This window comes from Euprymna scolopes, chromosome 6 (assembly GCF_053919585.1).
Source record: "Euprymna scolopes isolate OS-2025 chromosome 6, ASM5391958v1, whole genome shotgun sequence".
NCBI lineage: Eukaryota > Metazoa > Mollusca > Cephalopoda > Sepiida > Sepiolidae > Euprymna > Euprymna scolopes.
The window spans coordinates 176,357,425-176,385,217 of record NC_136487.1 but is presented as its reverse complement, the minus strand read 5'-3'; the positions used below and the strand labels follow the sequence as shown (position 1 = coordinate 176,385,217).

Sequence of the window (27,793 nt, the reverse complement as noted above, 5' to 3'; positions counted from 1 at the left end):
TCACTTGATGGTAGTTTCATATGCCTCTTTGAAAACAAGTGCGAATGTGTGCTTGGTGACAATTTCCAGTTCATTTTGTTTTTTGACGGATTTCCGCCATTCCGCTTTCATTGTCTTGAAAACCCCAACATCCAATGGCTACATAAGGTGGGATGCATGTGGAGGCATACAGGATGATGCCATTGTCCTTGCAAAAAGTCGCTGCTTCAATGGACTGGTGACTGATATGTCCATCGACCAGAAGGAGGATGAACCGCTTCACATGGGCTGTTTGGGGGTGGAAGACCTGTTGCAACCAGTCCAGGAAGATGGACTGATTTGTCAATCCATTTTTGGACTTTGTGATGAATGAATCATCAAACACTTCCTGTGGTCTGAATCCCCTGAACTGTGTGCCAGGATAGATCATCATTGGGTGCACAAAGTGTCCACTCGCACTGCAGCATACAAGAACGGTAATCATTGTCTTTTGTTCACTGCCAACTTGATAAACAAATTTTGTCCCACAAAAGACAGAACTTTCCCAGAGGAAGCGTCTAAACTGAAGCCAGACTCATCACAGTTGTAGATCCTTGATGGATCTAGCAAAATACTGGCATCAATATCAGTGACGGTGGCTTGGAAATCAACAAACCACTTCATTATGGATGATTTTCTGACAAGAGCTCTTTGCTTTCCAAGTTTTTGAGGAGTACGCAGAACTACTTCTGGATACCTTTTCTTGAATAAACGGTACTACTTTTCAGATGGCATGTTGGCTGGCCATTTTGTTGTTCGCCCCCTTGCGTTCAGCATGCTTTGGACTGTCAACATTAGCTCCTGTTTTGTTTGTTCAAATGATGTGATGAGTCTTTGATGAACTTGACGATTTCTCCCTCTTCTTGAGGTGTGAGATAAGTCTGGGGTGCTGGGGTGTCTATCTTTCTTCTGCCAGTTATTTTACAGGCAAATATTCCCCATGGAATGTTGAAAGTAGATGCTTCCTCCCTCTTTGACATGCCATTGCTCACTGCTTAAAGGGCATTCTGCAAGTTTTCTTGGGTCCACTTTGGCTTCATTGTAGACCTAAACAAACAGAGGAGAGAAAAAATAAAAAGACCTTGTCAAATCTTTTTTATACACACACACATACATACACACATACACAAACACAGAGACAAACACACAGACATACATACACAGACACACACACACAAAGACACACAGAGAGATAGATCTACATACACACAGAGACAAACAGACACACACAGGGACCCACACACACACACACATACACCCACACACTAACCATATATGCACACACACACCACTCTCTCTCTCTCTCTCTCTCCCTCAATGAGTCAGAGGTGGCCTGTCTTGTGCAGATTTGAATTCTGCCATACAGGTAGATCTAGATCTAGATTATAATGTTTCTGAGCTCTTGGGGCAGGAACAACTTACTAGAGTCTACAAACGACTACAAACTGGCTTTTGGTTGCACAAAGGACATGCAATATTTTCTTCTGCCCTCCCTGCAACCACATTGGTTGCAAGTGGGCAATATTGATTTCAGTCATGCCCTAAGTGCAACCACTGCCTCTCTGTGGCTATTTACTGCCATGAATATAATTCACATGAATAAATAACACTTCCATATAATTCACATGAATAAATAACACTTCCATATAATTCACATGAATAAATAACACTTCTACTAACATTCCATTAACAGGATGAGTTGATGTACAGGCAGAAAATATAAGCATGTGCAAAAATGATACTGTCAAAAACTCACCGAAATTTCGCTGAGCGATGTTTTTGTGCAACCAGAACTTCAGATCAACTTGTGCCTAGCATATGCACCAATGGAGAACCGGAAGTGAAAAATGATGTTAGAGTTAAATCAATGGAAGCCACCAACGAACTTATTCCCTTCAAACTTCACTGGTAACAGAGTTACACAAAGTGGTTGCACTGAGGGCTGGTTGCAAGCTGGGCAAGTTACTCTAATGGGGCGATAATTGAATTTTTGTACACTGGTGTCACAGAGACCATCTTCCATCTATTAGGGAAGCAAGATTCAGCAAGGCATTTATTGTAGAGCTTGGAAAGTATGGGGGCTAGCTTGGCTGAAAATTTCGTAATTAGCATAACAGATGAGATCAGGCCCATAGGCTTTTCAGGTGTCTAAGTTTTTTATGATATCGCGGACATGAGAAGGGGTGATTTTTACATCTTTTAATGTGGTTTCAGTCTGCATAGGGAAATTTGGGAAGGAGTTGTTTGTTTGCTCTAAGGTGGAGTTGAAGGTGAGCAGTTCCACCTTCTCCATTGCTCTGCATGCAACCTTCTGGTTGTTGCTCAGTGGAGGAATTACTGATTGTCCTTTATTCACTACACTATTTTAGATTTTCCAGAAATCACGAGTTCTTTTCTTTTGCGATTCTATGCATTTCCTGATTATTTCAGCATGCTTTCTTTCAGCCCTGTTGTAGTACCCTGTTGTTTTGAGCAATGGTTCCTCACTTTAATGTTGGGATTTAAATGTGATGTCAACTAATACCACTAGGTGGCCTGCATTTCCAAGTGAACTGTGGGCATTAGTAACATAATTCTCAAGTACTGTCATGAGAAATAGATCTAGAAGTGAAGCCTGCTAAGGTTCACAATGTGGTAGGTGGATTGGGAACATTGTCTGTGTGAGGGAATGGGCTATAAAGAAGCTATAAGTAGAGCATCCATCTGCATCTGTGTAACCTGAGAAACCAAACCAATTTTTATGGTAGACATTTAAGTCACCAAACACATGTATTTGGGCATTACTATCTAAGGAGAGTTCTGCATCTATCAGAGATATGATCGATTAGGGTACAATCCTTACATGAGGGAGAACGGTCGATAAAATATAAGTAACTAATGCAGTGATGAAATGTTAGTCGAAAGCACATAAAAGCCTGTTCATCCAATTCAAGATTTTTAAAAGGGAGGGTTCTACAGATATAGACTCCAAGCCCGTGCATATATCTATCTGAGTTCTTACAGCAAAGAGGGAGGTATCCTGTGATGTTAAAGTAGTTAGAGGGGATTAAAGAGTGTAAATTTATTTTACTTAATGCTAAGATATCCGAGGAGTTTACTAAATGGTAAGACTCTACATCATCTAGATTACCTCTAAGCCCACGGATATTTGTGAAAACAAGCCTCAAAGGTGGAGGCGTATTGGTTTTGTTTGCGTGGTTGTCTGATTTTATTGTATAATTATTTAAATTACAACAACAAAAAAAAAACAGAATTTTAAAAAATAATTATTTTTAAAAAGCTTTAAATGGTATTAAATTCAAATATTACGTGATATGTAGTTTAAACAAAGATTTTTTTTATAACAGGTTTCCCATAATAAAAAAAATATATTCATATAATTGAATATATGGCTCTTGAGATAAAAAAATTGCAAATCCAAAATCGGCCTAAAAAAATTCGTTTTGATGTAACTATTTCAATTGATAGAGGGTGAACTTTATTTTTTTGCGCCCTTTTCAAAAAAAGTATGGAGGCCTTTAAGCAACACTATCTTTAAATACATAAGTGCCAACAGAAGACGTTAAAATTTATTTTATTTTCTTTCATCTGTATAGTTTATTAATAAAAATCTATTTGTTTTACAATATAAACAATATAGCAAAAGAAAAACGTTACTTCCATTAACCATTATAGAGCCAATACCCATCCATAGAAATTTACACAGAAAATAGAAAACACACGAAATGATGATGTTGCTGTTATTATGTAAAACGCTAACATTTTACACAAAGCTGTGGAGATGGATATTAGAAACCTATAAAAGTTGTTATCATAAAGTATTTTTTGGGAGCTCGAAAGAATCTTGACATTGATCAAAATGAAAGTTAATTTTCCAGAATTTATACACAGATAAATAATTTGTGATGCCTTTAAATCTTGATACCACTATAGAGTTTTAGTCTTCCTCAGATGAAAGCTTACATGTGACGACAATGTCTTCAGCTTTATCACCCATGCAATATATCAAAGTGTCCACCTTACAAGGGCTTGGTTTTTCATCAAGTCTAAACACTGTCTGGTAACGGCTGACCTATCAGATCCATTTTTCCCATAACTCAGATTGGTCAAACGGCAAGGGTTCTGACAGGATCACATGGATGGTCATATTGTTTTTTTTATGGAATTTACTTTTTTTGTACGACTTTTGAGCTCGATGCTTAGTTTGCCTCTGTCCCTGTATTTTGTTCACATTCGTTCATAAATCCCTTGTTTTGTTTTATTTTTATTGGGAAAATAGGATAAGACAAAACATATAGGTTCAGATCAAAATGGCTAACTGCTGTTCCATTTTATTCACGATAGGCGTGAGTTTACATTAAACATGTTAAACAAAGGGAGACAACTCTCACTAGTGCAGAATAACTGCTGACATAACAACCTTATCGTTTTTTGTAATTTTTGGATATGTTCATTACTGCGACATGACAAATAGATGCCATTAGTTTTACTTGAAATTCATTATTTCGATTTTCTGAATTTTGCTCAAATTACAAATAAGTGTCTTTCTTAATCTTAGTGAAAATGTACTATTTTGTGCCAATTAAAAACACATTTAGTTTATGCAAAAGTACTAAACATCGGTGCATGATTTAAAATATATATTTATGTGGAAAATTAAAAGCTGAAATTATTACAGTTTGGAGATTCTGAATTAAATGAAATTTGAGCCAAGAAAGTAACACAAAAGAAATTATTTCTCAAATTAATGTTAATGATGATGATGATAAAAATTGCTAAAAAAAACGTAAAAGAAATGATTTTCTATAAAAAAAATTCTCATGTGGTTATTGTCTCCCTGATTGTGCTTTCGCTTTTCCTCACTCACATGCCCCTATTCTAAATTCGTAACAGTGGGCCAGCATCAATGGATTGTTTTTGTACGAAAGCGGTCATTAACAATATATTTTTTATGTTTAACTTATTTCAAACTAATATTAAATTATTGCACAATAAAAAAAAAATTAAAGTAAAACAAACATCATTTTTACTTGATTACTAAATTTAAAAAGTTAGTCCAGCAAATTACGTAAAAAATGTAAGAAACAAAATGTTGTAAAAACTAAATTTAACTTGAAAAAACTATGAAAAAAATAGTTTTTAAAATTTAGTAATCGACTGATATAAATTATTGCGCAGTAAAAATAATTAAATTAAAGCAAAAAATCATTTTTGGTGTTTGTTTTACGAAAATGTGGCAAAATTATAAATATATAACAATGTTAAGTTACTCTTCTACCTATCTAGAAAAGTTTTTAGTGGTTTTACTCACGTTTAAACATTTATTCAATACGAAAAACACAGTGTCTAGCATTAGGTGAGAACAAGAAAATTGACTTTGAATTGACACCTAAATATTTAAAGTTTTGATGACTTAAAAATTATACAAAATACTGTTAGAAAGCCACCAATATATGTTACCGTGACATATATTTCTCTTTCTGTTGTATTCTGATGACATCTGGAGCAAACATTTCTTAAATAAGAGACATGTTGTCAAATCTTAAAAGATATTTCGTAGGTAAATTAAAAATTATTTGAAAACCAGAAAATGCCAAAGAAAAATTTTATTAAATGATAAAATCTTTTTTTAATCATCTTTTTTTTGTGTGAGATGTTTAATGTTAACACACTTTTATCAACGTAATACTTGCTTTTATTTAACAAAAATTAAAAATAAAAATGATTTAATTATTTAATAAAATTTTCCTTGGCATTTTCTGGTTTTCAAATAATTTTAAAGATTTCTTAATTTGAAAGCAACTACAATTAGGCTTGATGTGTATAACTATTTAATATATGTGTGTGCTGATTCAAATTTCTTTGAAGCGATACAATTAAAATATCCTTTTGTTTTCAGGTTGCAACTGGAAAAATGATGAATTCACTTTGATTGGGATAATATATATATATATATATATATATATATATATATATATATATATATATATATATATATATGTGTATATATATATATATAATGGACACTTTTCCATTGAATTCAACAAATGAGGTTCTGCTACAACAACTAAGTTTGGAAATCCATACAGATGATTTGTTTATAGTGGTGAAGGCTTTGTTATTACTGCTAATCTTTGTCGGTGCAGATGACTGCCAGAAGACAGAGCATACAGTAGTCCACTAGTACAGTAGAGCATTTTTACATAAAAATTTTTCTTCTAGATGCATGTCTTAACAAAGACTGGAAGTGCATGAATTAATGCGCCCTCAGATACCAACCAGGGAATTTCTTAGTACATACAGCACCTAGCCTTCCAAAATGGTCACCTATCTGGTACTGGCTATTTATATATACATAAATTTAATCTTACTTCGATCAAATTATGCCCAAAAAATCATTTAGAAATAACTATAATTTGACTTTAACTAAAGCCTAAAAAGAAAAAGATAAAATATACTTGTTACACTCTCAACTGGTAACGTGCCATTTCATCTTTTTTTCTACTTTGTAAAAAAAGGAGTTAAATATGACAATAAAAAGTAAATTTGGGTTTGGCTTTTAAACAGGTCAAATGTAAAAGTGCACATGGTACCCATCCAGTGACTAAGAATAAAAAAAACATACTTATAGTTGGTGACTAATTAATAAAACAACAAATAAAAAAGCAAAAACTCATTAAACGTGTGCAATTTCTTACAAAGCGCATTTCAGCAGGGACATATAAAATTTACTTGTGCTACTATTAACTGGTAATGTGGCATTTTATCTTTTTTTATTTATTTTGCAATAATAGATCCTGACAAATAAATAATTTCTATTCAGCATTCTTAATAAAAACATATTTTATTCATATAAAGTGTGTCATTCCGCATTTTTAACAGGGACATAAAAATAAATTCAGGTGAGAAACGTGACAAATCGTATACATGTGCAGTGTTGCCTTAAACTTTTCCGCAGAATTATAATTTAAAAAGTAAAACATAAAATGTTTACACACACTACAGAAAAACCTTATTCATGTGAAGTGTGTGGTTCAACATTTTCTCAAAAATCAAATTTACGAACGCATATGTTCACACATGCTGCTGTAAAGCCATATTCGTGTGATGTCTGCAATTCAACATTTTCACAAAAAGCAAGTTTAAAACGTCACAGACTCACACACACTGGAGAAAAACCTTATTCATGTGAAATTTGTGGTTCAACATTTTCACAAAAATCTCATTTTAAAATTCATTGCTTTACACACACGGGTGAAAAGCCATATTCGTGTGAAAAGTGTCATTCAAAATTTTCACACAAATCAACATTAAAAACACATATGTACACACACCTTGATGAAAAGCCATATTCGTGTGGAATATGCGCTTCAACATTTTCACAAAACACTCTCTTAAAAAGTCATATGCTAACACACTCGGGTGATAAACCTTATTTGTGTCAAGTGTGTAGTTCAACATTTACACACCGAACAAGTTTAACACGCCACATGCTTACACACTCTGGGGAGAAACGTTATTCTTGTGACGTGTGTGATTCAAGATTTTCAAATAAATCAAACTTAAAAAGACATAACTTAACACACATTGGCAAAAAAACTAAATAATTGCACTTCTTGTGGTTCTGAGTTACTGATCCCCTGGTGTGTAGAGGAATAATTTATAATGGTCGGCTAAGAATGAATACACGAATGCACCGAGATTATAATTTACAACCTGTATGCATTTATTTACAGTAATTGTTACAAGAGTAATGAGAAAATGTTCAATACCGAAAAGGTATAAGAAAACATTACTTGCATGATAGAAACTGGAATCTCCATCATTTTGGTAATTAAAGAAGCAATCGGCCTCATGAAACAGAAATAAAAAAAAAAACTTTTTTGCTAAATATACCTAGTGAAACAAAAGAGATACAAATAATTTCACTTAGAATCTTAAAATAAGATTCTCTTAGTCGGAATATATAAGTTAAATGTTTGGCATAGGAAACATGCATCATCCTTAACTATAACAATAAAATTGAAAGAAAAACTTATTTTATGTAAAGTAGATGTTCTAACCTTTTCTCAAAAATCAAACTGACAAAGTTATGTGTTCAAATCCATTGCTGAAGATGGACCAACCTGTTGTCATATGTTGAAAATAATTCATGAAAAGAGGCATACAATTTATTATCAAAATTCGTGTTAAGAACAAGAATATAAAACAATAGATGGGAATAAAAGTTATCTAAATAGTTTTATTGCTATTTAACAAAGAATATCCTAACACCTGAGTTTGTTTCCTAAAGGACGATTAAATTCATTAACCAAAGATTATAATAAAAAGAAGTACCTTAATAGAAATAAGACCGTTTTAACACATAAATGTGTCTCTCTCTACAATTGATTTTAATCGCAATCATTGCAAACATTAATTGTTCATATGAATGTTTAGAATGATTGAAAAAATAATAGGAAAAAAAATGTGAACAATATTCACTTTTCCACAGTCTTACTTGAAAAATAAGGAAATATGTCATAAACTTCAATAAAAATGTCTCTAATAAATGTTTTCCTTCAGATTCGTTTTTTTCCAGTGTGTCTTTCTTTTAAATGAATCGCGTCAGACCAAATTGTTTTTGTTTTAAACTACATGCCTGTATTCCAGACAGTAATTTGTCAGCAGCATCCATAGTGCCCATCAGCTACCACCTCCACAATTGGATCAAGTACCACGATCATCAGAAAACCACTATTTCAGTCTCCTCTAAAATGATGGGTTGTATTGGTACTGGTGTAACTTCCTTTTCTATTTGTATTTTTCTGCTCTTTCATGTATGTCCACCATAAAGTTGTTTTAATATGTTAAGGGCAAACTGTGGATATCCTGAGTGATGTCCTCTTATTTGGAAGTCTCTTTCTTTTGAAGTCTTATTCGTTCTCTTTTTGATTAACTGTCAGAAAATAAAAACGTGAAAAACCTATCTCCCATTGTGTTTTTTTTTTTTTTTACATGAGAGTCACCACTTATCAAGGCCCGAAGGCCACTCAGGGATAAGGGTTATTGCGTGTACAGTAATCGATGAGATAGTATTGTAGTAATAATTAGTATTGGGGGTTTTGATAGAGTGCCTTATTTAAGGGGGCGGTTTGTCAGGAGTTTGTTTATGTTGGACTTGAAGACGTCCAAGTTGTAGTCAGGTGGGAAACAGGCAAGCGGCAAAGAGTTCCACTGGCGTGCAATTCTAAGAAAGAAGCTTTGTTCATGGAATCTAGATTTGGATTTAGGCACAGATAAAGAGTGGGGAAAATTATTGACAGTAGTTTCAGCCAGACGGGTGTTTTTCGTGAGAGATTGGCAAGGGGGGATGAGTGATTGTTGGAGCTCAGACGAGCACCTGCCATGGAAATAGCGATAAAATAAAGACAAGCTTGCAACGTCTCTTCTGTGGGAGAGAGGTTGCAGGGAAGAGAAAAGGGCATCCCCCACTAAGCCACGAAGTCTATTTTGTACTCTTTCAAGGCAAGATAGGCTGCTTTTAGCAGCTCCTGCCCAGATGTGGCAGCAGTACTCCATCCTTGGACGTACTTGGCTTTTATACAGATAGAGACTTGCATCAGTAGTGAGATATCTTCTGGAGCGGTAGAAGGATCCCACCATTTTCCCAGCGTCCCTGGCAACAGACCTGATGTACGTATTCCATTTCAGATCAGGAGTAAATGTCAAACCCAGAAGCTTATCAAAACATGGAGCCTCTCTAAGACGAGAGCCATCCATTTCAATTGATGCTAGATGGGGATTAGAGCGTTGATGATGTAAAGATAGAAGCTTGGTTTTAGATGCATTAAAAGTGACCAGCCACCTCTTCCCCCATTGAACCATGCGCTCAAGATCAGAGGAGAGAGAATTAGAGAGAACTTTGTCATTTACGGCCTTTGATGTGTTGCCATAGATGGTCGTGTCATCAGCATAGATGTCAACGAATGATTTAAGTATGTGTTTTGAGAGATCATTGATGTAGATCAGGAAAACAGTTGGACCCAGGATGGACCCCTGAGAGACTCCAGCATTAATACTGTGGATCTCTGATTTCTGCCCATCAACCACTACTCTTATGAACCTATCGGAGAGAAATGATTTAATGATTGAGAAAACATTTCCAGTAATACCGTAGCTGGAAATCTTGTGTAGTAGGCTCTTATGCCATATCTTATCGAAGGCCTACGATATGTCAAGAGAAATTGCCCTGGAAAGGAAACCTTTGTCAAGAGATTCACTAATCCTGTGTGATATAACCATCAGCACATCTGCTGTAGATCTTGCAGAGCGGAAACCATATTGTGTGTCACTAAGAAGGTTGTTTCTGTTGAGGTGGTTGACTACTTCTTTATTTAATATGGATTCCAACAACTTACTCATAACACAGAGGAGACTTATTGGTCTGTACTGAGAGGGAGATGACTTTTCACCTGAATTCTTAAATACAGGGCATACTGATGAGGTTTTCCAGGGTGTTGGAAAGCACTTCTCCTTAAGGCAACGCTTAAACAGTTTTGTAAGTATGGGGGCAAGTTCTGGTTGGAGCTTTTTCAGCACTATAACTGGAATGCCATCAGGGCCAGTTGCTTTACTAGAATCAAGGTTCTTGATTAGCTTGGCGACCTCACGCACAGATATTTGTATGTTGCATAGCATGTTGTCTGTTATAGGAGGAAATACAGGGAGTTGATGGTCATTGTCGCATAGGGTAGAATAAGCTGCAAAGTTCTTGGCAAATAGTCTGGCCTTGTCTGATGCTGACGAGATGACCTCAGGTCCATTGATGATAGGTGGGATAGAATGCACACTTCTGTTCAAGCTCCTGTTTGCTATTTATGTTTGCTATATTGTGTGGACCTTTCTTGATATTTTGACGTGTTTATATATCAAAAATAGTAGAAATTAGACAAATGTTTATGATATGAATGTACGAATACACATCTGGAAGAAAAAAGAAAAACAGCACTCCGTACCTCCCTTTAACTACCTGACGTCATTTTCAGACAACCTTTCGACTCTGAAATTTTAGGCTTCCGTATAATCCATGGGATGAGGACTTTGTTTTCGTTCGGTTGAACGAAGCGAAAATCTCTCGCTTTTAGGAGCTAATTAAACTATTTTTGTACAAAAAAGTTTTTTATTTATTTATTTATTTTACATGAAGGTCACCACTTATCAAGACCCGGAAGCCACTCGAGTTATTGTGTGTACCATAATCAATGACATAGTATCGTAGTAATCATTAGTATTGGATATTTGATAGGGTGTCTTACTTAAGAGAGTGGTTTGTAAGAAATTTGTTTATGTTGGACTTGAAGACATCCAAGTTGTAGTCAGGTGGGAAACAGGTAAACGGAAGAGAGTTCCACAGTCATGCACTTCTGAGAAAGAAGCTCTGCTCATGGAATCTACGTTTGGATTTAGGCACAGATAAAGAGTGGGGAAAATTATTGACAGTAGTTTCAGTTAGACGGGTGTTTTTCATAAAATATTGGCGAGGGGGACCAGAGATTGGAGCTTAGACGAGCACTTGCCATGGAAATAACGATAAAACAAAGACAGGCTTGCAACGTCTCTTCTGTGGGAGAGAGTCTGCAGGGAAGAGAAAAGGGCATCCTCCACTAAGCCATGAAGTCTATTTTATACTCTGTCAAGGCATGATAGGCTGTTTTTGGCAGCTCCTGCCCAGATGTGGCAGCAGTATTCCATCCGTGGACGTACTTGGCTTTTATATAAATAGAGACATGCATCAGTAGTGAGATATCTTCTGGAGCGGTAGAAGGATCCCACCATTTTCCCAGCGTCCTTGGAAACAGACCTGATGTACGTGTTCCATTTCAGATAGTATCCCCACTGTTGTGGGGTCGATAGAGGGCAAATATAAATGCAGTGGTGTAAGCTTGTGCAACCTGGAAGCACATATAAGGTAAATTAGGTTCTTCTCTGGAGATATCCCTACCACATAAAAAGCCATCTTTAATGTAGGCACACACTCCATACCCATGGCGATCTTGGGGGTCAGATTTAGATGTTAAGTTAGAGTATACTTTAATTATGAACTCATTTAGCGAAGTGGTCGGCCCTATGCCAGTTTCACTGAAAAAGATATATGTCCGGTTTCGTCCCCTGTAATTGTGTTTCAACCTCCGGAAGGTTGGAACGTAGACTCCTGATGTTGGAGAAGGAGACATGGTAGTAGGGGTCTACGTTGGAGGATGGGGTTCTAGGTTTATTCGTGTTTTTTTTTTCTGGAGATTTGTCATGTTGAGGTTTAGGATTTGTGGAACAGGTCGATAGACTTGCTTGGAGCAGGACAGAGAGGGAAAGTAAGAGAGAAAAAGACAGGAATGTTTTTTTTTTTGCAGCACATGATAAGGTAAAGCCGTAACAATTACCCACTAGTATGACATCGAGAGGCCCTACTAGAAACTACTCCATAGTTCAGAATCCATTCACCAAATGGCAATACAGCAGCCCCGGTACTTTGCCCCTGCTGATAGGACAGCTTCCTTAGTGGTTAATCCAAGGTTCGGGTCCCTGACTATCAGGCGGATAGCGTCAGCCCAGAGGAAACTTTTACCTCCAGCACCCTTACTAATGACATGACCATAAGGATAGACATAGAAACAGAAAATTTCCGACATCTTAAGCTACTGTTAACGAAGTACTACCGACCTGTAAAACAGCTTTTTCTTTACCCTTTGTCAGAAAAATCACTCATTGGAAATGAGGACTGAAGGACAAAAAAGGACAAGCGAGAGTTACTGGGGCTGCCGATAACACATCCACATGCATTATCTACTCTCCATTAAAAAAAAAAGGTGAGAGGACTTATTTATATCTACTTAGTATAAGTCTGTTGCCCCATTCACAGTTTAGGATAGTACTTGAAGATAGTCTCCCCTCCCATATTAATGGATGGATACTTTTTGCCTTTATCTACCTCGAGCTAGGAATGTTCGACCATTCCAGCTCCACCCCATAATAAATATGCTATAATGGAACTTTTATCAAATTGGAAAGTCTGGTTATTTTCTATTAATGTACATTTGAAGAACTCGTTTAAAAAACTGGTTAAGAGTAATACCTTTAGGGTTACGTATAGCAGTTTTTTAAACAAGTTCTTCAAATGTAAATTAATAGAAAATAACCAGACTTTCCAATTTGATAAAAGTCCCATTATAGCATATTTATTATGGGGTGGAGCTGGAATGGTCAAACATTCTAGCTCGAGGTAGATAAAGGAAAAAAAATTTCCATGCATTAATATGGGAGGGGAGACTATCTTCAAGTACTATCCTAAACTGGGAATGGGGCAACGAACTTATACTAAGTTAGTATAATTTGGTAAATGTTCATTTTCATGGGACACTTTTTGTTTTAAATATAAGAAAAAGTATTGGTTAATAATAATATATTTGACAAGAAGATTTAGGAAAAAAAAGATAAATAAAAAGAAAACAAGACAAGTATACTTAAAATGTTCAGGATTAAAGTCAAAGCTGGAACGAGGAAAAATAAAACAAGATGTTTGCAATATACAGATGTTAGTGAATTTTAGGTTAGTAAACTTCAAAAGTTACGGATAAAAACATTTCTTAGCTTTGGGTCTGCGGAGTTTGACTTTGCCTTCTTGAGTTCATAGCGTAAAAAGGAGATGCTAGCCAGCCAGTCTGGTTTTATTCCGGTACTTAAAGGATATGTGGGGTGGCGGCGGTGGTAATGGGGGAATATTGGTGGGTTCTGTATTTTTATTTATTTCTTTTAATTCAACACTTTTATCTACCTCGAGCTAGAACGTTCGAGCATTCCAGCTCCACCCCATATTAAATATGCTATAATGGAACTTTTATCAAATTGGAAAGTCTGGTTATTTTCTAATAATTTACATTTGAAGAACTTGTTTTAAAAAAACTGGTTAAGAGTAATACCTTTAGGGTTACGTATTAAGTTTAGACTAGCTAAAGGTAATGCATACTCTACAGAAAAAAAGCCGCGTATTTCTGTGTTCAGATAATAGTGCAGGTATGATTTGGTAAATTATTTTATGCGGGTATAATTTGGTAAATTATTTTAGTGCAGGTATAATTTGGTAAATTATTTTAGTGCAGGTATAATTTGGTAAATTATTTTAGTGCAGGTATAATTTGGTAAATTATTTTAGTGCAGTTATAATTTGGTAAATTATTTTAGTGCAGGTATAATTTGGTAAATTATTTTAGTGCAGGTATAATTTGGTAAATTATTTTAGTGCAGGTATAATTTGGTAAATTATTTTAGTGCAAGTATAATTTGGTAAATTATTTTAGTGCAGGTATAATTTGGTAAATTATTTTAGTGCAGTTATAATTTGGTAAATTATTTTAGTGCAGTTATAATTTGGTTAATTATTTTAGTGCAGGTATAATTTGGTAAATTATTTTAGTGCAGGTATAATTTGGTAAATTATTTTAGTGCAGGTATAATTTGGTAAATTATTTAGTGCAGTTATAATTTGGTAAATTATTTTAGTGCAGGTATGATTTGGTAAATTATTTTAGTGCAGGTATAATTCGGTAAATTATTTTAGTGCAGATATAAATTGGTAAATTATTTTAGTGCAGGTATAATTTGGCAAATTATTTTAGTGCAGGTATAATTTGATAAATTATTTTAGTGCAGGTATAATTTGGTAAATTATTTTAGTGCAGGTATAATTTGGTAAATTATTTTAGTGCAGTTATAATTTGGTAAATTATTTTAGTGCAGTTATAATTTGATAAATTATTTTAGTGCAGTTATAATTTGGTAAATTATTTTAGTGCAGGTATAATTTGGTAAATTATTTTAGTGCAGTTATAATTTGGTAAATTATTTTCTGAGTAAATTATATTCTGAGTGCAGATAATAGTGCAGGTATAATTTGGTAAATTATTTTAGTGCAGGTATAATTTGGTAAATTATTTTAGTGCAGTTATAATTTGGTAAATTATTTTCTGAGTAAATTATATTCTGCGTTCAGATAATAGTGCAGGTAAAATTTGGTAAATTATTTTACCTATTTTAGATAATAGTGCAGGTATAATTTGGTAAATTATTTAATTCAGTATCTTAGGACTTTACTAATTTTCTTTGAAATAGACCCAGAAAAATAATCTTTATCTTTCAAAGGATTTTTACAATTAATTTATTTAAATTTAGCTTAATTAGTTAGCTCGCCATTAAAATATTTTTCATAACTGTTTTTTTTTTCACGTGTAAAAATATGTTTTTCCTTTTGGAAATTAACTTTAGTTTTTAATCTTTCAAATACAATCAAAAAGTAGTCGGAAACCTACAAAAAATTATGATAAATCGATTTTCAAAATTATGTCCTTCTATCTTTATTCCACCATTTTTGCCCGTACCCAAAAAGATGACTGTTACAATAACATTAATATAGCACTAAAGAACGGAACCGCAAGAATAACGTTGCACAATACAAATAATAAGAGACAATGTTCATTCAAAAAAAAGATTTTTTAATTATACCGGAATTTACGCAAAATATATTATCTGTGCAAGTTGTTGTAGGTAAAGGCTGTAAGGTTAAATTCTCCAAAATTCATGCTATGCTAACCACTACAGACGGTGTTAAATTTAAAATAAAGAAAAATGGGAAACCGTATAATCTAAACAGGTATTAACAAATGTTGTTGACACAAAACACAACCTGAACACATGACTTAAAATTTTCGACCATTGTAATATTTCCAACATTAAATATTGAAAAATGCCGACCATTGTTGAGGAATGACCATTACTGAAAAAGACAATACCATACCACCGTGTGAAACTTGTATTCTTGCGAAAATGAAAAATGTAACCAGACGAGAGGGCTAGGTTTCCTTTGAACTAAGACATTGTGATTGCGGAATAAAACCTGTTAGTATGGATGGATTAAATTTGTCATAACATTCACTGGCGACTATTCAGGCTATGTGATGGCGTATTTTCTCTAGAAGAAAAGTAACACAGTGGACGCTACAAAACAATTCTTGGTCGATAGTGCTCCTTACAGGAGTAGTGAAGATTAAGAAGTAATCGTTTAGAATTCACATCAAGAGAATTAAAATCATTTCTTGTCCAAAATAAAATCCAACACAAAACGTCAGTGCCATATTCTCCACACCAAAATGGAAGTGAAGAACGGGGATGGAGAACACTATTTGAAATGTTTAGATGCATGCTAATTAAGTCTAATTAAACTCACGGGCTTTGGCCATACGCTTTTCTGTGCTATTTATGTTGTGTAGCAGGGGCTCATATGTGGGACTTTATAACGGGTCCATGTAATACGGGGATACGTATAACGGATGGGGATGGCAATTTTGATGGGAAGACATTTATATATATTACATCATGACGACGACGGTGACAATTCTTGGAGGTTTCATCTTAATACGGACTGCGTGATATATATGACACAATAGTTCTTATACACATATAGAGAGGAGGAGATACTTCACTTATGATGGTGGGGGTGGGGACACATAATACTTGAAAGCGTTGTACAAATTTCGTTACAAGATGATAAAACACATTTAGCTTTTCTGTCGTAAAGGATGACGACACAAGTCAACACTTACAAAACATAAATGGTGATTTCTTTATTCATCTGATCGGCCGGTCGATGACGTCAGGAATTCAAACTTGGATCTACATGGTCTAATGTTCTACTCTTCTCCTCTAATGGGACCCCGCTCCAACTGATTCTCTCTCCTCAACTCTCCGCATCAACTTTCGACTTTCAACTCACGGCACTCAAATCAACAAATATTTTGTGTAACAGGGGCTCATATTTGGGACTTTATAACGGGTTAATACGGGGATGCATATAACGGATGGGGATGACAATTCTGATGAGAAAACATATATATTACACCATGACGATGCTGTGACAATTCTTGGAGGTTTCATATTAATACGAACTGCATGATATATATGATACAACAGTTCTTATACACATATAGAGAGGAGATGGAGATTCTTCACTTATTATGATGGTAGCAAGGACCCATTATTTGAAAGGGTTGTACAAGTGTTCGTTACAAGATGATGATAAAACACATTTAGCTTTTCTGTCGTAAAGGATGACGACACAAGTCAACACTTACAAAACATAAATGGTGATTTCTTTATTCATCTGATCGGCCGGTCGATGACGTCAGGAATTCAAACTTGGATCAACATGGTATAATGTTCTACTCTTCTCCTCTAAGAGGATCCCGCTCCAACTGAATCTTTCTCCTGAACTCTCTACATCAACTTTCGACTTTTAACTCTGTCTGATCAACTCTTCTGATCAACTGATCCTAACTCCGAATTCTCAGATTCCTATATTGAGAAATCTCCTTCGTTTATGACGTAAGAAGTGTATTTTTCAAACATGACTAATTTTCTCGTGGCTTTACATATGTTTGTCCAAGCACATTTTTGGCAAACAAAAGAATCCTCAATTCTTTCTAACATATTTTTAAACAATATAATTTAGCTCGCATTGTGAATTCATTTAACTGACATTTTTAACCTCTAGGTTTCTAAAGAATAGACAATCGACTCTTTTTGATATAAACAATATTTAATTATTTCTAATAGAATTAACAATAGACTGAATTTCTAACATTCCAATTTCCATTATCTTTAACACTTGCCTACAGGGTTCGATTCTAACCTTATCCTAATCCCATTTTCACTTATATTGTATATCTTCTTACATGATAAGGGACTGCCCTTCATGTAACTGTGAGGTTACGATCAGGATTCGGTTCTGGGGTTCGAGAAGGAGGGAGTCACTTTCTCGACAACACGTTTCTGCCCTCTTCTTTTCCAATCGACCACACCTGGCCTCTCGCCACCAATGTCACACTGCACAATCTGAACGCCAGCAACACGGAATACCTTTCAAGATAAGATGTTCACGACTCTTTCCTTTTGTGTTCTTAGCAAGGAATTTTTCCCGGCTTTTATATCCTCCTATCAAAAAAATAAATAAATATAATAAGGAAGAGACAACAACAAAAAAAGCTTCTCCCATTATACATTGCTTTCTCAAGATGCCTTTCGTTTATATAAATGAGCTAGCAATCTTTTCATTCTTCTTTCCCAAAGAGCGATGCAGATACGCCCAGTACGTCGTATATTATTTATTTTTCTTGTTTTTGTTTCTAACCATAACCTAGCCTTAAACGGCACTTTTTCCCCCTTTCGCATATACCACACTCCTTTCTTTCCTAATTAAGAAAAATGTACGCATTTTTAAATTCTAGTACATTTTTACTTTATATCCGTTCAACTACTTGGCTGAAAAAGATCAGACTCACCCCCCAAAACCTTCTTTAGTCAGCCCTTTTCCAACTGACTCCATAATTTTATTTAAACCCGAATCTCTATTTGATCTCTCTCACATTCCTTTTTGGGTGTAGGAGAGTACCTCCTATGATCCAGATCAGCTGTTCCATCTAGCCACCCTTATGCCGTCACCGAGGTTCCATTTTACCTCTTCTACAATTCGTCCAAATGTGTTCTGATCCTTTCTTCCGCATGGTTGTTCTACTAATTAGAGCTTTGTCTAATTTTCTAACTATTTTACTTTATTTTTTTGGATATACATCAAAACTCATTTACTTAAAACTTTGTGGTTGGCTTCTAATTATTAAGATATACCTTTTCATCACACTGATTCACTCGGATTTCCTTGCTTGGACTCCTGGAACTTGTTGCGGACCAGGATATAATAATCCTAACTCGCTACAAAAGAAAATAATGAAACGATTGGATAGGAGAAAAAAAAACCTCAATTGCTGAATAAAATAAACATGTTTATTATCTGTAGAAAATAAATGGTTTAGGTGGAACGCGTGTTCATTCAGTTGTTGACGACTACGCGCATGGAAAAAGCAGAATAAAGTAGGAGAAAGGGAAATAGCAGTCCAGCATGTAGAAAAAGAAAGAGAGATAGAGGTCTGACCTCAGTAAAACCGCGCGTGAATGGTAGTAGTCGGCCACGTGGAAGTGTTTTCAGGCTACAAGCTGTGGACGCGAACTTGTCTGGTTGACGAACCAAAGCAAAAGGAAAGAAAGAGGAAGTTGGAAGTTGAACGTTTGTTGTTGACTTTTATACTGGGATCAGTGTTCTGATTGCGCATGTCTGGATTTCACTTAAAAGGAAGTGACGTCACCACTGTGTGGATGTTTGCGCGCACGAGCGTGCATGTGTGTGTGTGCGTAGATGTGTATATACGTGCGTATGTGTGCGTATGTGCGTGCGTACATGTGGGTGTGTGTATGTGAGGAAAAACATGTTCGAACAAACTAGATAAAGACTTAGAAAACATCACTCTTAACTAAATAACCCCTAACCCTTGCGCCAAAATTCCTATTTTCGCACTGAATTCTAACTATGGCCCAGATTTCTGCAATTTTTCTTGTTTTTTTTTTTTTGTTTTTTTTTTCATTAGAGCATCCAAGATCCCAAACAGAGATATCCCGATTTCATACACATCTAAAAAAAAAAGTAGGAGATTATATCTTTTCTTCCTACATACTTACGCCATATTTTACTGTTGTTCCTTCTTATTACTATATGTGATTTGCCCGTTGTACTGACTCTTATAGTCCTTTGGTAAGCTAATTCTCGTATCTTTTCCCACGCCTGTATTTTTAATTTAGTGTGCCGAGACTTATAATTCAGCTTGAAGCTGTTACGTGCAGCATGCTTTAAAAGCACAGAATATCGCAGGTTCTCATCTATATTTTCCTAACAGGAGCATATCTAATGCTGTCCCTAGCAAGTTACTCTTCTTGTGAAACATGTTATGGGCATTAAAAAAAACGAAAAGAAAAATTCTCTCTTTTGGCTTATCACATCCGAAAAACTCTCAAAACACCCGTTTACGTAATTTTCTCTTGTTCCTCCTCTAAAATTCTAATTTATTTCTAGGCCAACCATTTGTCTTAATTATCGTTATGACTTTTTTGTTCATTTTAGTTTATCTACTTAATTATGGCTTGAATTACTGACGACAAAACAAAATACATTAGTGTATTGCATTTACTCATGCATAACACATTTAACTACGACGAAAACAAAACGTTCCAGTTACAACTTTTTCTAAAAAAAACAACTTTTTTTCTGTAATCAACAACAATAACAACAAAAGTCTGTTAAAATACTGGAATACACAAAAAAATTTCGTAATTCAATATTGTCCCCCTCTTTTTTCTTTTTTTTTCTATTGCCCCTCTTTTCTTAAAAAAAAAGGAAAACAACAAAAAACATCTGAAAAAGTCAACTATAAACACGAAATTCTTTTTCGATAAATATGCCTTCACACACGCTGTTTTAAAAGTACATGCGACTTTGTGAAAAATCCTTTGATTGACAACCTTAATTCAACAATTTCTATTTACAATACAATTTCGAAACAATAATGAATGACCCCAATCGCTTTACTATACTTGTTCGTTTTGTGAACGTGCTTGTGTCTAACATTTTTTCGTACCTTTCTAATAGATATTCGTGTGTGTGTTTTTCGTTTTATTTATTCTATAATTGCTGTTTTTTCTTTGTGGAATATCACCTCTTTTTTAGTACACTTTTTCGTGTGTAAGTATATGATTCTTTTCATTTTTTCTCTCTTTTTACATTGTGTGTGTGTACGATAAATGGTCGAGCCTTTTTTCCTATGTTTTAAGGACCGTATTTTGTGACTTTTTCTTTTAAAGTATATACATTTGCTAATACTGTGGGTGTGTTTCTCTTTCTCCTTTTTTTCTTCTTGATTCTCGTGTTTATGTGTGAGTTTCGTCTAGCAGTTTTTACTTCACGTTGTTTTTGTCTGTCTGTTTGTTTTTTCATTTCAAAGGACCCTTAGTTGTGTTCAAGAGCATTACCGAGTTTCGATTTTTATTCTTGCAGAATAAAATAATCACGGCACTCAAATCAACGAATATTATGTGTATCAGGGGCTCATATTTGGGACTTTATAACGGGTTAATACGGGGATGCATATAACGGATGGATGGGGATGACAATTCTGATGAGAAAACATATATATTACACCATGACGATGCTGTGACAATTCTTGGAGGTTTCATATTAATACGGACTGCATGATATATATGATACAACAGTTCTTATACACATATAGAGAGGAGATGGAGATTCTTCACTTATTATGATGGTAGCAAGGACCCATTATTTGAAAGGGTTGTACAAGTGTTCGTTACAAGATGATGATAAAACACATTAAGCTTTTCTGTCGTAAAGGATGACGACACAAGTCAACACTTACAAAACATAAATGGTGATTTCTTTATTTATCTGGTCGGCCGGTCGATGACGTCAGGAATTCAAACTTGGATCTACATGGTCTAACGTTCTACTCTTCTCCTCTAAGGGGATCCCGCTCCAACTGAATTTCTCTCCTGAACTCTCTACATCAACTTTCGACTTTTAACTCTGTCTGATCAACTCTTCTGATCAACTGACCCTAACTCCGAACCCTAAGATTCCTATATTGAAAAATTCATATGTTCATGGCGTCAGAAGTGTGTTTTTCAAACGTGACTAATTTTCACGTGGCTTTACATATGTTTGTCCAAGCACATTTTTGGCAAACAAAAGAATCCTCAAATCTTTCTAACATATTTTAAACAATATAATTTATCTCGCATTGTGAATTCATTTAACTGACATTTTTAACCTCTAGATTTCTAAAGAATAGACAATCGACTCTTTTTTCGATATAAACAGTATTTAATTATTTCTAATAGGATTAACAATAGACTGAATTTTTAATATTTCATTTTTCTATTATCTTTAACACTTGCCTACAGGGTTCGATTCTAACCTCATCTTACTATCATTTTCACTTATCTAGTTTACCTTCTTACTTACATGATAAAGGACAGCGGTTAATGTAACATTTATATCCGAAATAAATGTTACAATCACCAAATGAAATCAACATCTTATAACGTATTAAAAGAAAAAAAAACATATGTTGAAAATATGAACTTTTTTGGCACAAGAGTTTATGCTTATGTGCAATATAAAACAAAATTAAATCCCCGGTCGGAAAAGGGGATTTTCGTAGGATACGACAAATACAATCCAGCCTAGTTCGTATATTTCAATGAAAAGATATACGTAAAAAATAGTGATGTTCACAAAAAAATGACAATGCAAGGGAGACCACTCAGATTATCCCAGATTATAAAAAAATATATAACTTCAATACTTTAACTTTAATGCATCTAAAACCAAACTCCTATCCTTACATCATCAACGCTCTGATCCCCACCTGGCATTAATTGGGATGGATGGCTCTCGTCTGGGAGAGGCTCCGTGTTTTGACAAGCTTCTGAGTTTGACCTTTACTCCTGATCTGAAATGGAACACGTACATCAAGTCTGTTGCCAAGGTCGCTGGAAAGATGGTGGGATCCTTCTACCGCTCCAGAAGATATCTCACTGCTGATACAATTCACTATCTATATAAAAGCCAAGTACGTCCAAGGATGGAATACTGCTGCCATATCTGGGCAGGAGCTGCTAAAAACAGCCTATCCTGCCTTAACAGAGTAAAAATAGACTTCGTGGCTTAGTGGGGGATGCCCTTTTCTCTACACTGCAACCTCTCTCCCACAGAAGAGACGTTGCGAGCCTATCCTTGTTTTATCGTTATTTCCATGGCAGGTGCTCGTCTGAACTCCAGTCTCTGGTCCCCTCTCGCTAATCTTTCACGAAAAACACCCGTCTAGCCGAATCCACTGTGAAAAATTCCCCCACTCTTTATATGTGCCTAAATCAAAACGTGGATTCCATGAACAAAGCTTCTTTCTTAGAACTGTACGCCTGTGGAACTCTGTTCCGTCTGCCTGCTTCCCACCTGACTACAATTTGGATGTGTTCAAGTCCAACGTCAACAAATTCCTAAGGAACCGCCCCCTTAAGTAAACACTTCATCAACTCTCCACACTAACGTAATGTATTTGCAATAACCCTTATCCTTGAGTGGCTTCCGGGCCTTGATAAGTGGTGACCACTGTGTAAAAAAATAAAAATTAATCCCATCGATAAACTCAAATAAATTTAGTGAGCACACAGTTGGTGAGGATAGAACAAATGAATTTCTCTCTTATTCCCACAAGAAAGATATAGATAATAGCAACAGTCAACTTAGGGACCAGATAACCGCTGAGACTAACAGGAGAAATGAGAAAACAAATATCAAATGTACCCACTGAGACAAAAAAAAAATACCCACTTAATTAAAAAAAATTATGTCACAGGAAATAACCTAATTGATGAAGAAGGTATAAATTCCTGTAAAATAAAAATATCTCTTTCACATAGGCATCACCACATATCAAGGCCAAGGGGTCACTCGAGGACAAGGGTGTACAGTAGACAGTCGTTAGTAATGGAATTCAGTAAATTTGTTAACTTATATGGAACGACTCATCAAAAAGTTGTTTGCATTAGATTTGAAGACAACCATTTTTACATCTTTTTACATAGGCATCACCACATTATCAAGGCCAAGAGGCCACTCAAGGATAAGGGTTAAAGAGTGTACAGTAGAAATTGGACAATATAGTAATCATTAGTAATGAAAATTTGGTAAATTTGATAACTTATATAGAACGGCTCATCAAGAACTTATTTACGTTAGACTTGAACACAACCATATTGTAGTCAGCTGGAAAGAAGATAAACGGAAGACAATTCCATAGGCGTGCAGTTCTAAGAAAGAAGCTTTGTTCATGGAATCTACGTTTAGGTTTAGACACAGATAAAGAGTGGGGGAAATTATTAATAGTGTTTTCTGCTAGACGGGTGTTTCTTGTGAAAGTTTGGTGAGGGAGGACCATAGATTGGAGCTCAGTTGAGCATTTGCCATGAAAATAACGATAAAGCAGAGACAAACTCGCAACATCTCTTCTGTGAGAAAGAGGTTGCAGGGAAGAGAAAACACATCCCATATGAGGTTACGAAGTCTATCAAGGCAGGATAAGTCCTTTCTAGCAGCTCCTGCCCAGATGTGGCAACAGTACTCCATCTTTGGATGTACCTGCCTCTTATATAGATAAAGAATTGCATCAGCAGTGAGATATCAACTGGATCGATAGAAGGATCCCGCTATTTTTCCAGCGACATTGGTAACGGATTTAATGTATGTGTTTCAATTCAGGAATAAAGGTCAAGCTCAGAAGCTTGTCAAAAGATGAGGCCTCCCTAAGACTAGATCCATTCATTTCAATTGATGGCAGATGGGGATCTGAGCGTTGATGATGTAAAGATAAAAGCTTGGTTTTAGATGCATTAAAAGTAACAAGCCACCTCTTTCCCCATTGTACCACTTGCTCAAGATCAGAGGAGAGAGTATCAGAGAGAACATTGTCGTTTACGGTCTTAGATGTGCTACCATAAATAGTAGTGTTATCAGCATAAATGTCTACGAATGATGTAAGGATGTGATTTGGAAGATCATTAATGTAGATCAGGAAGAGAGTTGGGCTCAGGATGGACCTCTGAGGGACTCCAGCAATAATACCGCAAGCTTCTGATTTCTGCCCATTAACCACTACTCTTATGAATCTATCAGAAAGAAATGATTTAATAATTGAGAATACATTTCCAGATATATCGTAGCTGGAGATCTTGTGAAGTAAACCTTTATGCCATACTCTACGAAAGGCCTTTGATATGTAAAGAGCATTGCCCTAGAAAAGTAGCCTCTGTCGAGAGATTCGCTAATACTATGAGATATAACTGTATGTACATCTGTTGTAGATCTATCAGCACGGAAACCATATTGTGTGTCACTAAGAATGTTATTTTTGCTGAGATGTTTGATTACTTCTCTATTTAACACAGATTCCAGCAACTTACTCATGGCACATCGGAGACTTATTGGCCTGTACTGAGAGGGAGATGAGCGATCACCTGAATTCTTAAATACAAGGCATACTGATGAGATTTTTCCAGGGTGATGAGAAGCAATTCTCCTTAAGATAACGTTTAATCAGTTTTGTAAGTATAGGCGCTAGTTCTGGTTGAAAATCTTTTTAGTACTAATTGCTCAGATGCAGACAAATGGAAATTGGCCATGGAGAAGGTGATGGATTCCTTAAAGGAAAGCAATACTTTTACTCTGACAATGCTCCCTGAAAACAAAAGGGTGGTTGGTGGTAAATGGGTGTAATACATTAAGAAAGATAACAAAAATAATGATGAATACAAAACTAGATATGTTGCCAAGGGATGCAACCAGATAAAAGTTGTAGACTATTATGGAATATGCACCGCCACAAAAATGACCATTATTCGAATCCTAACGCAACTTTCTGTGCAGTATGGATTGATAATCGACCAAACAGAGCGATCAAAATTGGAACAACTTACTAAGCAAATAACTTCTCCATGAAATTTCAACCAAAGCATTATTGATGCATGCATGTTTGTGAAAGTTGATGATACTAAAATAATTATTATTTTAGTATGGATTGATGAGATCTTGATTGCCGCAAATAACTTAGGCAGAGTAACTCAATCCAAAGTTTGATATAAAAGACTTAGGTCAGATCTCTCGATTTCTTGGTGTAGTCTTCATAATCAAACCCGATGAAATACAAATGAGCCAACAGGCATATGCTGAGAAAGTAATGGAAAACTTTAATACGTTAGATTGCAAGCCCAGACTAACACCATGTGAACAGAAATTATTTTTTTCTAAAGAAGCTACTGCGTTTAGTTCTACCTGTACCAGGCCCGATATTTCATGGGTTGTAAATAAATTATCGCAATATAATCAGAATCCCACTATTCAACACTGGAATGCAGTGAAACATGTATTCAGATATTAACAGGGAACTTTAGATTTTTCTTTATCTTTCAGGAAATGTGAAAGCAGCCTGAAGTTAACAAGAGTTACTGATGCCGATTGGGGAAGCTCTGAAGACAGGAAATGCACATCTGGATATTGTTTCTCTTTAATAATGTCCCGTTATTGCATGGAAAAGCAAAAAGCAGCATACAGTAGCTTTATCTACATGTGAGGATGAATACACAGCAATGACACCGGCCATATAAGAAGGTAAATACCTCACACAAGTGATAAACGAAATGGATAATACAAAGGAATGGAATCAATCAATGATATATTCAAACAATGAAAATGCTATCTGCATAGCAAAGAATTCCATCACGGGTTAAGCACATAAACATAAAGTATTATTATATAAGGGACAAGATAAAGGATGGTACAGTTCAACTGAACTATGTGCCACCAACAAACAGAAATACAGCAGACTGATTCACAAAACCCCTGGCAAAGATCCGCCTAGGTTACATAATAAAAAAAACTATCAAGATATAAAGTTTAAAGAGGGGCGCTAAGGGTAAACATTTGACATCTTGAGTGATATCCCCCTTATTTGGAAGTTTCTTCCTTTCGGAGTCTTGTTCTCTGTCTTTTTAGTTTACTCACGGAAAATAAACATATGAAAAACCTATCTCTCGTCATGTAGACCTTCTCTTATATTTTGACCACCACTTAGTTCAATAGGCACCTCCAAAAGTCACCACAGAATTACCCCCCTCCCCTATATGTAAAACGATGTAACTTTATTATAAATTAATATTATCAATATAACTTTTGTACCATTTAAAACAAGAAGGGCAAAATAAACTAGTAATAATTTTAAACAATTTTTTTTTATCGTACGAAAATAATGAAATTGCGAGGCAAAAATAGTGTTTACATAACTGGCGCTTTAAAATAACGTTCCCATGTAGTAAGCATTTCGAACGTGAAAACATTCCCTTGTTTAATAAATCTAGCAAAAATCCACTTATGGTCAGATTTTCGTGAAATTTGCAATACTTATCCATTTTAGAATGTTTCAGTAAAATAGACGATAGGAAATATTTTTTTTAGTGCGTGTTCCCCCATATTTATTTTTTCGAAAGTTGAACAAAATATATATAAATCTATGGAAATTTCTATTTATTATGAAACATAAGAGTTCAAATAAATAAAACATGTTTATTTTTTTTAAATTTAAATACACGTATTAAACAAAAACTTACCTTGAAGATGCAATTAAAAAATGATATAAATTTAATTTAATTTTTTTTTAAATATCTTTTTTTTACTTAATACATACTATAATCAGTTGCATTGCCAAGAAAAAGAAACTTCCTTAAAAGATTAAAACGATTAAAATTCCATTATTTCCAAATGTTCCGTTACAACATAGATTTTTAATTGTGTTAAATGTTTTTTTTTAATATTAAGTTTTAATATAAACATGGCTATTGTCAGCTACTTTATCGCCAGATTAAAACCGATTTGAAAACATTGCACAAATATTAAGCATTTTGTAGGCCCCCTCATATTTTGTTTGTCTCTTTTTACCGAACAAAATACGGACGCTGTAATGAACATTCAGTAAAACCGTATTTCATATTTAATATACAACTGTTTATAATTTATAATATAATTTGATTATTAAACTGTGTAAATCTTAAAACCTAACAAAATTATAAGAAAGATTAATTATTAATTGCAGTTTGAAGAAGATAAACAAAGGTTTAAAAAAATCATTAAGTCGCTTCTGCTTTTCCATAGTTCGTATAAACACAAGTCTGGCGTCACGGAATCATGTGTACTTTTTTTTCACATTCGTTTGGCAATGCCTATAATTCTGTCGTCATACAACCA

General features: G+C 35.0%; 1 protein-coding gene across 1 annotated transcript; it reads right to left on the bottom strand.

Moving 5' to 3' along the window:
• Positions 1–25,527, bottom strand: LOC145277443 (uncharacterized). Its single transcript, XM_080128803.1, is given in 3 exon segments — positions 1–166; positions 168–541; positions 25,474–25,527. Coding segments are annotated over 3 exon segments (594 nt in total).
• Positions 25,528–27,793: the final 2,266 nt, after the last annotated feature.